The sequence below is a fragment of the Macrosteles quadrilineatus genome, unplaced genomic scaffold (genome assembly GCF_028750875.1).
Source record: "Macrosteles quadrilineatus isolate MER2022 unplaced genomic scaffold, UCM_ALF_1.0 Scaffold_1__1_contigs__length_201487025, whole genome shotgun sequence".
In the NCBI taxonomy this organism is placed as follows: Eukaryota; Metazoa; Arthropoda; class Insecta; order Hemiptera; family Cicadellidae; genus Macrosteles; species Macrosteles quadrilineatus.
In genome coordinates, this window is record NW_026542594.1 from 3,059,174 (window position 1) to 3,075,176 (window position 16,003).

General features: G+C 36.0%; 1 protein-coding gene across 1 annotated transcript in view; it reads left to right on the forward strand.

Annotated features, from left to right (window-relative positions):
* Positions 1-14,919, forward strand: part of LOC129004066 (probable pyruvate dehydrogenase E1 component subunit alpha, mitochondrial) — a 53,818-nt gene extending 38,899 nt beyond the window's left edge. Inside the window, exons 5-7 of the mRNA XM_054432453.1 lie at positions 11,523-11,771; positions 13,672-13,920; positions 14,648-14,919. Of these exons, the coding sequence (XP_054288428.1) occupies positions 11,523-11,771; positions 13,672-13,920; positions 14,648-14,836 (687 nt within the window). The 3' untranslated portion in view covers positions 14,837-14,919. The remainder of the gene's footprint in view (positions 1-11,522; positions 11,772-13,671; positions 13,921-14,647) is intronic.
* Positions 14,920-16,003: the final 1,084 nt, after the last annotated feature.

Here is a 16,003-nt window from a genome sequence, read left to right on the forward strand (position 1 = left end):
ATTGGCTAAATAACTTAGGTACAGTACATTATAAAAGCTGACAGACTTTTTATGTTGACTTAAATTGTAAGCTTACCATTTCCCGTCCATGGGCAGTTTGATAGTTAAAAAATAACCCTTTAAACTGGAATAGGACTGTTATGTAAATTGTGAGTATTTCCATTAGTTAATAATCTTTTAGTTGACTCTTTTAAAATCATCGGAAATTATGACTGTTATTAGTTTTTTAACAAGTCATTTGTTTATATGTAACTCCTGTACTTCTTTGCAATTGCTCGATTTCGAGCAACATGTACACTAGTTAACCTATAATTTTATACAATAGCTAAAATATTCCACATTCCAACCAAATTTCTGGCCGAAAGTAGTTTTTAATTGCATTTTAATTGAATGATTTGTAACGAATCGAATTGAACCATAATTGTGGTTAATACTAGGGACTAACAATTAAGGGACACTAGGTTCTAAATACTACAAGTGCAGAAGGGCACGGTACCCATTCGAGCCGTGTCCATATTTTGTTAAATTAATAGTAGTTTACAGCAACTGGATAAACATTTTACAATATTTATGTAGAAATATGTGCATGATTTAGAAAGTCATTAAGCTGGAAAACTGCAATATACTACAGACTTTTCAGAGAGGTTACGTATTCATTCAGCTTAGTGAAAACATAATATAGATACGTATACAAATAAGAACTTGAACTCTTTGAGAGCCATTGAATGTTATTAGACGAAAAGGGTTGTGCATGTTTACTAGCGCTACTCAGCAACAAAAACCATTTAATTTATCTCTAAAATGTATATTATTAAAGTGCACTCAGCAGCAGCCTAAAAAATCTATGTAACTTACCTATATAGTTACAAAATACTCAAACTCGCATTGTGACATTATAATTCGGCTAATATTTCTCCAACAGATAATTCATCTACAGAGAAGAATTTTATTGTACTCTTACCGTGTCTAATAACATCCAAAGACAAAAACCTTGCCTAAAAATGGTACCTGTCTTAACAAATTATTTGCAGTGGCCTATATTACGGACCGTGGCTCACTGGTTGGTAACATTATTGAAAATAACACGACATTTTGGCTGTAAAAATGGCCCAATTAGTAAATACTATTTAAGCAGCTACTGTCATAACAGAAAGGTCATATTCCTTTTAAACTAGATCACATCATCCTTTATAAGATACGTTGATTAACAATGCATGTAAACGTCAATAAATTACGTAACAGCCAATTTATTTTTTTGCTTTTTGGAAATGCCAAATTTCTATGTAATTTCCATTATTTGTTGCCAATGAAGCCACACACCCATATAAATGAGGAGACCCCTAACAGTTCAAGAATAAAAGCTAACTTCACTTCAAGTATATTCCACTACACCTAACATTCCGTAGAGAGATTATATTGACATCTTTATGAAATTGATAAGGCTGAGACAATTAACTGACATCCCCCATGTCAAGGAATTCCAGTTTTAACAGTAACCCCACAACCAATTAATTTCTCCCACCAATACTATTTTAATACTATTTAAAGGTTCTTTCAAAGGAAGAGATACCAGATTAACATATTAATAAAAACTCCGATTACGTACAGTATGGGAAATATTTTATTCATTGAATGATCAACTATATTTGGCAACTAACGCAATTAATATCATTTTAGCGAATTTCCCCTATAGGGAATAAGCTATTACCGTGGTACTCATGGTAAGACCTGGACCCAGGACCGATTTACTTTTTCGTTTTGAGGTCCCTAGAGACCAAAAACACCATCCGTTCAAATGTATATATATATATATAGATATATATATATTTATACATAAATATACATATACATATTTATATATATATTTTTGGATTGGTTTTTCTATGATTATTCTAAAAAAACTCCCTCCAAAAAGTTAACATAAAACAATATAACGAATAGAGACTAATCACACTATAACACTGGAACAGTTCCAGAATTTGTGTAAAACTGGGTTTACAAATTGTTATACTGTACTGTATATACAACTTTATTTTACTTGGGGTTTTCTACGAAATAAACTAAAACAAAACTATAATGCGACAAGATGGTAAGGTCATAAGAATACTAGAATGATAAAATCGTCCATAAAACAACTACAAAAAAAAAAAAAAAAAAAAAAACTAAAAACCCCGCCTATGTCGTTTGAGTTCCAGTAGGGGATGGGACTGGTTCTGAAGACTAGGAGTTTCCTTGTTTGTTAGGCATTTCTAGGAAGAGGCACTTTCTAGTTTACAGCCCCAATGTGCGGCTGTTTAGTTTGATCACATTGTTGCCGCCCTTTTCGGGACACTAAATCATAATATCCACAAAGGCAACACACAACACTACTAAACTTACCCATATTCGAAACAGATGGCTTTTAAAAACATTGGGCCCAATCAATAGATTTTAAAGTACAGAATTTAATTATGACATTTAATATGATTAAAATCTAATCTCTAATTAAATTTTAATTAGAGTAAAGGTAAAATAAGCATCGCAACGTAAACAATGTCAAGCGTAAGTATTTTATGACGGTTTGCTAAAAAAATTTTAATTTAAATGTGTTAAAATTTTGGTAGCATGAACTAACGTTTCGGAATCCAGACAGATAACGCAAAACTTATACAGTACGGTATGACATAAATTATAAATTAAATGTAACATGACTGTAAAAAATAAGATGGGACAACAACGATAATTAAGTTGTAAATAGTGATTTTGTGTTGTCTTCACTTGATGTTGATGTTCATTATCTGACAAGGTCATTTGTTTCTGTTTAGTAATGTAAAATGTGACAATGTTTGATTAAAACACAAGTATCAGGAGACCAAGCTTGCTCGAGGTGTCAGGTTATTTCATAAGTAGCGATGCATATTTGGCTAAATACACTCTCGCCAATTCAGTCAATACAAAAAAACTATTTTAATGTCTATCGTATTTCGTATTCGTATTTCAGGAGAAGACCTCTCGTTCATCTTTACATGCAAACACTACGTAAAATACCTTCTGGGCCGTGACAGACAGACAGAAATTGAGATAAAACACTGAAAGCTTTTTAATGTATAAACGCAAAAATAACCGAAAATAAATAATTCTGAACAGTGTACAGACAAAACTCTAATTTTATTTGTGATCAACTACCGTACATTAAAGTAAACAAAAATCAGCTGTGTGTGGTTTCTAATGCTATTCTTATGGAGACAATGTTACGTTATATATAATTTTGTGTTGAAATTTGGGGAAATTAACTATTTTTCCCGCCATCACGGGATCGAGTCCTTTAATTTGAGCCCTCTCCCGTCCTTCTACGACTTCCCAGTCACCCACAATTTTGAGGTAAAGACCGCGGCTTACGTAATAACGTAATTAATATATAGATATGAGGAGTTTACTTGTATGGTATTGTACCAATCGTAATAGATGAAATGATTGAATCCATTGCTAAGCAGCTGCTTATTTGCTATAGCAGAATTGAAAACAAGCTCATTTTGATAGGTTATCTATACACAAAACCTTATTCGTTTTCTAGTTTAGTTTGTTAATTAATGATGCATATGACGAAAAATATAGTTCACCACACGGGCAATTTTCAACTCTCGCTCATTTACCGACCTCGGCTTTGCCTAGGTCGTAAAACTTGACCTCGGGTCAAAAAGAGTCACTTGAGGTCCTAGTGATTAAATATTCTAATAAGATAATTGTTTTGACGCTAATATGCAGTTTGTAACAACTGTAAAAAATAAAGATGTTTGAGTAGCCGACCCTGTAAGTCAACATAAAGTTTAAATGAGTGTTTTAAAGTTTGTTTGATATTTATGCCAATGTTAGTAATTAACAATGTTTAATATTTAGAAAATCATAAAAAAATCTTACTTTAATAAAAACAATTGTTATTGTAGGCGTACCACTATCACACACTGTACACTACTGCAATGTCTTGTTTGTGTTTTTATGCCATATATTAGGGTCTTTTGTCTTATATATCCTTTTGTGTTCCTTGTTCACTTATAATAAATCAACATTAACAATTCATTATAATTAACAAGGGAAATCTAATTTTTTAACACCTTTTACAACTAAAATTAAGTCTATTTGAATGATTAGCCAGCTGTACACTTTAATAACCTCAGTATTATGTATTCGATATTGTTACTTATGCATTGTAATTACATTTTAACGTTGGTCAATTTTAGGAAAGGGTTTGTCAATCATTAAATTTTAAGTTGTTATTTCATGACAACGTAATACGAAGTTGACGTACCACTTTAGCATTGCTCTGCATTTTACCCAGAACTGAAAGAGTAATATTTAATATTTTTTTTTATTACAATTAAATAATATCTCATGAACTGCCATGCTGTAATAGCTAGTTTCCGGCGTAGGGCTATGGGAGTAATAACACCCTGGATGCCCCAAACTCGTGCCGATTATTAAGTATTGTGTGAACCCAAATCAGCTATTATTATTTCTTTTTCTTCGCCTCCATACTAGGTACATGGCTAAAACCTTCTTTTGCCATGGTGTTAGCATCGCAACTACTGAGCCACAACTGAACAGAAAATAATAAATATTCAGGCGTGAATAATATTCTAATTAATAACTATAAACTTTTTAAAACCTCATACCATAAAAAGAGTACTAGTTGGAGCAAGGTAATAAGAAAAAAAAAACCTATAGTTTACCCAAGAATTGAGAGTTTTAAAGCAGGAAAGAGCTAAAGACCACCTACAGTGACAGTTCCATGTGACGTCAGGCCTCTGCCAGACCATAGGACACTATACATACAACATACAACCATGATATGAGTCATGATGACATACTGTTTTTTTGGTCAGATATTGTAGAGATTTAAATCATATACATTGTATACTTATTCCCATACTGATGGGTTGAGGCGTTCGAAAGTTATGGGACTTTGAAATCTCAAATTTAGACAACTTTCTTCATCCAGAAAATCATATTTTCAGTCTTACAGTATTTTCAATTAAATTCTCAACAGTTGATACAATTTGTCCTCTTGATTTAATGTTTAAAGGTATTTCAAACCTACATCCTTATTCCTTATAAAGTAAAATTCAGAGACATGCCGGGAGACAGCTATAGTGTAAGAGTTCCTTATCTATTATCAGGCTCATGTAACCTATATCCTTGTCCTTCTACTGTCTGTGCTGTAGTTTGACCAAGTTCATACAGCACAGGTCAGTTTCATACAGCACGGACAGGATATAGGAATATTCTCAAGTCATTAAACAAGCCAAGTACAGTTTAAAAAAAAATAAAATCGAAGATGCAGACGGAGACTCCAGAAAATTGCGGCACATCGTAAATAAGGTTGCAGGACGTCCAAGTAGGAAGGAAAAATTCCCAATAGAAGCATTCTGCGCGCACGATGGCACTGCCACCTCTGTCCAGATAATAATTGTATGCAATAATTTAGATTCAATTTAATTATTAATTAAATTAATTTAATTATTAATCATTCCCTAAGACTTTTGAAGCATGGCTTTGCATAATTCCATATTCACTTGACATTTCCCACCCTCCAACTTGCCTCCACTTCCTCTACGTCGTGGACCTGTTTCCATCATTCCCTAAGACTTTTTAAGCATGGCTTTGTATTATTCTATAGTTACTTGACATTTCCCACACTCCAGACCTTTTGCCCTTGCAACTTGCCTCCATTTCCTCTACGTCGCGGACCTGTTTCCATCATTCCCTAAGCCTTTTTAAGCATGGCCTTGTATAATTCCATCGTCACTTGACATGTCCCACACTCCAGACCTTTTGTCCTTGCAACTTCCCTCCACTTCCTCTACGTCGTGGGCCTGTTTCCATCACTCCCTAAGCCTTTTTAAGCATGGTTTGTATTATTCCATTGTCACTTGATATTTCCCACACTCCAGACCTTTTGCCCTTGCAACTTGCCTCCATTTCCTCTACTTCGCGGACCTGTTTCCATCATTCCCTAAGCCTTTTTAAGCATGGCGTTGTATAATTCCATCGTCACTTGACATGTCCCACACTCCAGACCTTTTGTCCTTGCAACTTCCCTCCACTTCCTCTACGTCGTGGGCCTGTTTCCATCACTCCCTAAGCCTTTTTAAGCATGGTTTTGTATTATTCCATTGTCACTTGATATTTCCCACACTCCAGACCTTTTGCCCTTGCAACTTGCCTCCATTTCCTCTACGTCGCAGACCTGTTTCCATCATTCCCTAAGCCTTTTTAAGCATGGCGTTGTATAATTCCATCGTCACTTGACATGTCCCACACTCCAGACCTTTTGTCCTTGCAACTTACCTCCACTTCCTCTACGTCGTGAACCTGTTTCCATCATTCCTCAAGCCTTTTTAAGCATGGTGTTGTATATTTCCATAGTCACTTTATATTTCCCACACTCCAGACCTTTTGTCCTTGCAACTTCCCTCCACTTCCTCTACGTCGTGGGCCTGTTTCCATCACTCCCTAAGCATTTTTAAGCATGGTTTTGTATTATTCTATAGTCGCTTGGCATTTCCCACACTCCAGACCTTTTGCCTTTGCAACTTCCCTCCACTTCCTCTACGTCGTGGACCAGTTTCCACCACTCTGATACGTCTCAGGAAGCAAGTGATACAAAATATGCCACAGAACATGAACAAGACGCAAGTGATACAACTTACTACGAGAGAGCTCAATGACGAAACTGACGAAAAATCCAACGCAAAACCTGGTACATATATATATATATATGTATATATATGTATATACTAGCTGTTGTACCCGTGCTTTGCAACGGGAAGAAGACACAAAATACAAACATTTTGATCTTTACATTTGTTGTATAAAATAATTACACATATAGGCTACCACTTTTAGAAACAAAATTTGGCTGCACTTTAGTATCTGTCCTACACTCATAACAATGAAAAATATCGATATAGGCTATGGATTATTCTATATATTCATTTAAATTAATAGTACTGTACCCTGTCAGAAAACTTTATAACTTGTTAATGCGAATTTAATATCACAGAACCAACTTGTGTATTTGAAACAGCTGACGAAATTCTTTTATTCGTTTTAAATATTACTCATAAGGTTAACATGGGAAATTCCAGAGCCACTGGGGCGGAGCCCGAACGGACTTTTGAGATAAGAATGCGTCTATATGTTAATCGGGAATGTGATCTATCATCACACCAAATTTCAGCCCAATCCGGCCAGTATTTTCTGCGTTTACTTGTCACAAACATACATCCATACATCCAAACTTTCTCATTTATAATATTAGTAGGATTAGTAGGATATATATATATATATATATATATACCATAATACCATATAACCACACTACAAATTTAATTCTACAATATACGGTACGTAGTTTTATCCAAACAAACGATCAAAAACCCCGAATGAAATTTTTAATTGACTTAATAGTCAATGCATATAAGCGAGTCTTATCTTTCGATGCAGATTAAATAATACAAAGGCAGAGGAATGCGCGAGACCAAGGACAATGTCACGGCACGGTTGCTATAGAAACGACGCAACGAGAATTGCGCGTTCAACTTAACGCCAGACTGTGTAAACACGCCGCGTGTGTAGTGTTCGACGGAGCTATAGTACTTTCAGTTGGCAATACTGGCTTCTAGCCTCGAGTGAGGTGGTTCAACCATGAGAAGCGCCTCAAACTCCTGGGTAATCCCCGGTTAGCTCCTCCCACTCTGCCCCCTATCCCCACCTAAAAGACGAGCAAGTGGTAAGTCGGTCGGGAGGATTGACGACAAGTTGGTTTCTCGAATATAATAATTTAGTTTTACAGGCCGGTCAACTGGACTGACGATGAAATAACTTGTCGACGTACTGGTTTTCAGCATTTATCTATTTAATTAAAAAAGACGGTCTAGTGGCCAGACGACAAAGTATCTTGTCGGTCTACTGGTAGGCTCCCCATTTTAGGATTGCAAATTCCTTATTCTAATCGTCATAAACAGTTCCCACACTCCGGACAGCTCGCCTTGACTACTTCCTTCACCACTTCCTACGTCGTGGACCTGTTTCCCTCCCTTCCCATAGCATTTCAGTATTGCCCATACCCTTATCTAATCGTCATAAACAGTTCCCACACTCTGGACAGCTCGCCTTGACTACTTCCTTCACCACTTCCTTCGTTACGGACCTGTTTCCCTCCCTTCCCATAGCATTTTAGGATTGCCCATACCCTTATCTAATCGTCATAAACAGTTCCCACAATCCGAACTACTCGCCTTGACCAATGAATACACTTGACTACTTCCTTCACCATCTCCTACGTCACGGACCTGTTTCCCTCCCTTCCCATAGCATTTTAGGATTGCAGATACCCTAATCTAATCAACATAAACAGTTCCCACACTCCGGATCACTCGCCTTGACTACTTCCTTCACTACTTCCTACGTCGCGGACCTGTTTCCCTCCCTTCCCATAGCATTTTAGGATTGCAGATACCCTAATCTTATCGTCATAAACGGTTCCCACACTCCGAACTACTCGCCTTGACCAATGAATACACTTGACTACTTCCTTCACCATTTCCTACGTCACGGACCTGTTTCCCTCCCTTCCCATAGCATTTCAGTATTGCCCATACCCTTATCTAATCGTCATAAACAGTTCCCACACTCTGGACAGCTCGCCTTGACTACTTCCTTCACCACTTCCTTCGTCACGGACCTGTTTCCCTCCCTTCCCATAGCATTTTAGGATTGCAGATACCCTAATCTAATCAACATAAACAGTTCCCACACTCCGGATCACTCGCCTTGACTACTTCCTTCACTACTTCCTACGTCGCGGACCTGTTTCCCTCCCTTCCCATAGCATTTTAGGATTGCAGATACCCTAATCTTATCGTCATAAACGGTTCCCACACTCCGAACTACTCGCCTTGACCAATGAATACACTTGACTACTTCCTTCACCATTTCCTACGTCACGGACCTGTTTCCCTCCCTTCCCATAGCATTTTAGGATTGCCCATACCCTTATCTAATCGTCATAAACAGTTCCCACACTCCGAACTACTCGCCTTGACCAATGAATACACTTGACTACTTCCTTCACCATTTCCTACGTCACGGACCTGTTTCCCTCCCTTCCCATAGCATTTTAGGATTGCAGATACCCTAATATAATCAACATAAACAGTTCCCACACTCCGGATCACTCGCCTTGACTACTTCCTTCACTACTTCCTACGTCGCGGACCTGTTTCCCTCCCTTCCCATAGCATTTTAGGATTGCAGATACCCTAATCTTATCGTCATAAACAGTCCCCACACTCCGGACTAATCGCCTTTACTACTTCCTTCATCACTTCCTACGTCACGGACCTGTTTACCTCCATTCCCATATTATTTTATGATTGCCTTTACTACTTCCTTCACCACTCCCTACGTCGCGGACCTGTTTTCTCCCTTCCCATAGCATTTTATGATTGCAAATACCTTAATCTAATCGTCATAAACAGATTCCAGACTTCGCACTGCTACCCTTTACTACAATGTATTGAGTAATCTTCAGTATAATCTTTGCTAAATATTAACAAGTGATGTTTTTCCTTTTGTACTGTATTTGTAATTTGCTAGTATACTGTGGGTATTTGGCTTATTATGAACACATGCTACAACTTCAAGTCTTTTGTTTACTTTTTCCTTGTTATTTAATTCAGCCAACACCACAGAAAACGTACTATACTACTATAACCCAGAATGCCAACCGCATGGTAAAAAGCATTAAGCGGTTTGAGAGAGCTTTGCCTGTCAAACCGTAGGCAGCGCCACCAGCGTTGCCATGCAATAGCATAGCAACGCTGGTGGCGCTGCCTACGGATTGACAGGCAAAGCTCTCTCAAACCGCTTAATGCTTTTTACCATGCGGTTGGCATTCTGGGTATAGTAGTACGTTTTCTGTGGCCAACACCTAGCAACCCATAAGACTAATGTTATAAAAATGTAATTTTCAGTTTCATTTTTCTACGTAATTAGATTTTTGTTGGCAGTTCTAACTGCACTAAACTCGTTTTTAGGCCACAAATAAACTATTTACAACATTTGAAGAAAATCGTCGGAGCCGTTTTCGAGATCTTGTTTGCAAGCAAGCAAGCAAGCATACATACATACATACAAGCAAACATTGCTCGTATTAGAGTATAGGATTAGTATTTCATAAATTAATGACGTATGTAGTAAACATGGAGAAAATAAACTAGAAAAATCCCACAAAATTGTATTTTTGATCGTCCGTTATTTTATTTCCAAAATAGTGAGGCCATATTTTAATGGCTATAAGGACTCTCTCGCCAATCCTGTGGATACAATTAAACCATTAGAATCATAATCGGTACTCTAGTTTTCTTTAGAGTAGGCATTGAGTAGGCTGCATAAAATGCCTTCTGGGCCGTGACAGACGGACATAAATGGAGATAAGACATGTTTCAACTTCTTCAATGTATAAAACATAAATAACCCAAAATATGTATAATTCTGAGCAATGTACAGAAAAAACTATAACTTTATTGATATAGATTAACTGGGTTTGAATTTTAAATATCTAAAAAAATTATAAAACTTCTTTTATAGTTTTACAAATAGTGCTGGGCGGGGGAATAATGTTTCTCATTTGTTGTGTACATAATTTATGGGGGGGGGGGCTGTTGCTCAATTGGGGGGGGGGGGGGGTGCGTCATGAGTCTAGGGGGGGATGGGCACCCCTGTTGAACATCACAGAACAGAACCAACTTGTTTAATTGAAACAGCTGTTAAGATTCAATAATTTCATTTCTCATAAGGTTAACATGGGCTTCCAGAAATTCCACGTCAAAAATCGACAAAAACTTGATTTTCAAGGGTTTACTGTTAAATATCTAACTGTCTCATATTCGATGAAATACGTCTAAAACCATCTCATATATGTATAGTATTTGGAAAATAAGTTTCAGGCGGGACAGTGCTATAGTTATTGAGGAGTAGTTGTAATAAAGTGCGTATTTTAGCGTTACCAAGAGAATGACAGATAGACAGACAGACAGACAGACAGACAGACAGACAGAAATTGAGATAAGGTTTGATTCGGTTTCTCTGACCTATGAAATGTAAAAATAACCAAAAAGTTCATTATTCTAAGCAATGTACAGACAAAACTCTAATTTTATTTATATAGATTGTAAAGAACAAATAACCATTTAAAATAATAGTTGTAAAGCGCAGCAACACGCGCGTTGGGTAACTGCTATATAAATATGTTACGTTTCTTTACCAATTTATTTGTTTTATGGAAACTGTAGGAAAAATATAATGTGCAACTCGAGTGCAAAGTGCAATTGCCTCACTCGAGAAACCATTCCTCACTCGCCTACGGCTCGTGAGTAAGTATTTCTCTCGGGTGAGTCAATTGCTCACTTTGCTCACTATAGTTGCACAAATAACTATTTTTAAGAGCTTACCACTATCTACTGTCAGTTTTTCATTGGCAGGTACCATTGGGAGTCGGAGTTGCGTTTGCTGCCAAGTACAAAGGTATAGATGGGGTGTGCTTTGCTCTGTATGGGGATGGGGCAGCCAATCAGGGTCAAGTATTTGAAGTGTACAACATGGCTAAGCTGTGGGACATCCCATGTGTGTTTGTATGTGAGAATAACGGCTACGGCATGGGAACTAGTGCTGAGAGAGCATCAGCAAACACTAACTACTACACCAGAGGTGACTACATACCTGGCATTTGGGTAAGTTATAGGTAACCATAATAATCTAAAGCATACCCAAATCTGTGAGCACTTGTTAAAACTAAGTTGTATTAAGTTTTAATTTATACTCTAGTCACAGACTCTATTGGTATATTACAGTTGAAGTAACTGTGGTAGACATTCTTTGTACTCTATGGTCAAATATTACATCAGAAAAAACTGTTCTTGTATAGATGGTTGTGAGCTAGAGAATAAAAAGGAAAAAAAACTCAGTATTTCACTTTGAACATAAGGTCAATCTCAACACTGTATTTTTGTATTTCTCATCTACACTCCACACCATAGCTATTTTGGGTCTTTACACTTACTGCTCAGAGAGAATATTAAATTTTTTTACATTTTATACTCTAAAAAAGCCGAAACAAGTTTTATCTCAATTTCCGTTTGTCTGTTTGAACAGATTTTGATTGAATTTGGTTTTAAGGTGTAAGGCAGGAAAAACTTAAATGAGTTCGCAAATCAGCATGATCTGACCATGGGAAGAGGTTTTATGGGGTAAAGATGGGGGTTTTCACTTTTTACCCTAAAAACACAAAATGTATAAATTTTTCTCCAGACCTTTTTAAAGAGCTTAAAAAAACAAATAATTTAGTATATCAAAGTGTTCTTGTACGTTTATTGGTTACGGACAAAATTTAAATAATTGTTCATTTAAAATTCCCATATCATTCTAATTAGCCCAGGCAAATTAGACATATCGAGGGCCTAAGTCTAATACCTCGTATCTTCAAAATATAGGGTTTTGAGATCTATAGTAAAAAAAATAGATTTCATTGTCCCTCACCTAATTCTAAAACCTCGTAAGTCTATAAAAATTGGAAATAATTTTAAAAAATGGGAAATGTAGACCTCGTATCTTGCAGTATTGGTAAACCTTCCTTCTAGCAACACGTATCTTGTATTGTTTACAGTGTACAAAAGGTGGTCAGCTGTGCCGGTCTGTTTTTGTTATGCAGTTTCATAGTGAAAAAGTGAATTTCAGTGTTCAAAATGTAGTAAATATAAGATAGAATTAACTCAGTTTTGTATGTATGCAATTAGTTTATTTGTGGCTTTATTACAATTTATGTAATACGTTGTCATAAATCAGTGTTAAGATACGAGGTCTTAGAAGGAGGAATATTCTTACTGTAAAAATACGTTATAACTTGTTATAAAAATTATTGTATTAACTTTTTTGCTAAGGAATGATTTAGTACTCTAATTTTTTCTGCAATACAATAAAATAGTAGTTATAACAATAAAGTTGTTATAATAAAAATGCTTAGTGTTTATTTAGCAATACCTCGTATTTTACAAATTGGTAAATTCTAATAACTCGTATACCCAATTTCAATACCACGTAAGTTAACCCTCCAACTGGCACATTTAAAAAAAGTTTAATACAATACCTCGTATATTACTTTTTTTATATAATAACTCTTTTTAAATAATAAATAAACATAAGAAGTGGTTTGTTTTATCAAATTTAATAACTACATGTACATTCCTATAAAGTAATGAGCTGTTTCTCGTAAAACCATGATAATTACAACGTTTTTTTGCTCTCCTGTAAAGTAGGCATTTTCCTCATACGTGGTATTAGACTTAGGCCCTCGATATGCATATGCTGCCAATAAAAACTGCACTGGAAATAAGCAATCAGCTTTTTGAAGATAAGGTTTACTAGTTGAACTGAACAGTTAACACAGTAAAATGTAAACAAACAGTAAATCTGTAAAATTCAATTATCAATTCAAACAGATAAACTGTGAGAGTGCTTGGTGCTTGAGTCACAGAGACTAGTGCGTGCAAGTTCATTTTGATATTGGCTTCTGAGAAGAACCGAATAAACTGAGGACTGGCCAAATATCAGATGTAAATGACATGGCTGTTGTAGGTGGATGGGATGGATGTGCTGGCAGTGAGGGCAGCCACACAGTTTGCCGTGGAGCACTGTCGCAGTGGCAAGGGGCCGCTAGTGATGGAGACTGTAACATACCGCTACAGTGGCCACTCCATGTCTGATCCTGGCACATCATACCGCACCAGGGAGGAGATACAGAATGTGCGACAGACTCGCGACCCAATCACATCATTCAAGGAGAAGATCCTATCCTCACAACTGGTCACCGCTGATGAAGTTAAGGTATTGAGATGATCTAGACGAAGCACAGATGATTTTCACAAGTTTCAAGTTTGTATGTTATGTGCAAATATATGATCATTATCATTATCACTACAGTGTGTGAACTAGACACAAAAAACTAGCTTCAAATTTTACAATGGGATGAGGTCTACACTTGTGTTCGTTAGTCTATGGAGAAAGTAGCCTATGTGTCAGATTGCTGATACCATTATCATTTTGGTGTGTGAACCCTACTCCATGGTTGGTAAAGCTCTTCTGTAAAGAAAAAGTGTATATAAAAAAAAAAATATATTGAAAGTTTATTTATTTGGTATTTATCATGAATTTGACCAATTATTGAAACAAGAATTACACAAAAACTTAGAGGATGAATTTTTTTAAATCTGTGTAAGTTAATTCCGTTATGTTATTCAATCTTTCCCTGAGATGCGGCACCAGGTATTTATTTCTGTGTAGAATACAGTTTTTTTTTTCAATTCTTTTTATAAGGTTTCTTCAATAACCTCAGTCATATATAAAAGTTTCAAAAAAAGTATTTGAAAAAAGGACCCAAGGTTTTATTGGTAAACGTTTTACTTTCACCTGCAACACACAGTACACCTATTTGTGGTGTTGAAGAGTATACCATTATATTTATATAAGATTTCACGTGACTGTTTAATTTTGCTCATCATTAAATCAGCTTTAATGACAGAATTTTATAGGCAAGTATGATATCACTTTTCAGAAAATAGAGACTGATATAAAAAAAGAAGTAGATGAAGCAACAACCATAGCAAAGACCGATGAAGAAATCCCAATGGATGAGATTGCTTCAGACATATGTGTCAACTTTCTGGAGCCTGAAGTGAGAGGAATTGTACCATGGTTTCCCATAAGACACAAAAGGGTTGGGCCAGCTGTCAATTCCAAATAAGTCTTTCAGTATGGCACCATTTGAAAACTTTTTGTAAGAATTATTGTAACTTTTCAACTTTAAATAAAATTATTTTTTTTAAAGACTCTTATTTGTTGATAATACCACATTTACCCTACACCTTGATTTATAATCATTTTATTTTTATCCCCTAATGTTAACCCATAGACAAAACATACTATATTATTCATTCTGATAGCCCCTGGACTACGGATAATGACTTTATAGGCTTACCTCCGTCAGTAGTCCAAAATTGTGTTTTCTATTTCAATTAATGTTGACCAAAGCTAACATGTTTCGTTGCACTGCTACATCGTCGAGCTTTACGTCAAAACATCAAATAATTTACATAAAATACAACACGGGACACCCCAGACAGCACACTTTATCCCAGGGACATCCCATAGTAGTCCCATATGTCCTGAGAATGTCTCGGGATATGTACGCTATCCTCAGGATATCCCGCAAAATCCCGGGACGAGTACGAAATCCACAGGATATCCTACAATATACCGTAATGTCCCGGGATTTGTAAATTAACCTCAGGATATCCTGTAAAGTCCCGGGATATGTACGAATGCCATAGGATATCCCAGAATGTCCCATGACATCCCGGGACATGTACAAAATCCACTGGATATCCTGTAATGTCCCGTAATGTCCCGGTAACAAACTGAAGAAAAAAAATACTACCACTGATGAAATGTACAGTATATCTAAATTTAAATGTTCAACAAGGCCAATATATAATAATTTGTTTTTTTCACTAGTGCTTTCAGAAACTTGGTTTCCATCTTCAGGCTGTGTTTACACAAGTACAAAAAGTAAATATTTACTTAATAAATTAATTTTAAACAAAGTTAAAACAGATGATTTAAAGGATATTGGAAAAATTGGATATGTTACAGTGTTGTTCTTGATGTAATTATTTTCAGTAATTCCGAATTTATAATTTGGGCCGTCTTCATTATTTAACAAATAATTTTGGTCTGTTTTTTTTCTAAAAATAAGATTCCCACGCATTAAGATGTTGAGGTTTTATAATTTATTTTAAAAGTTTAAGGTTTCCCAGATTGAAAATATGTCTTGTTAATACTATGGCTAGCAAGGGTTGACTTTACTTTACTGACATATTACTACCACTGAGTTCAGGAAAACTAGAGTTCT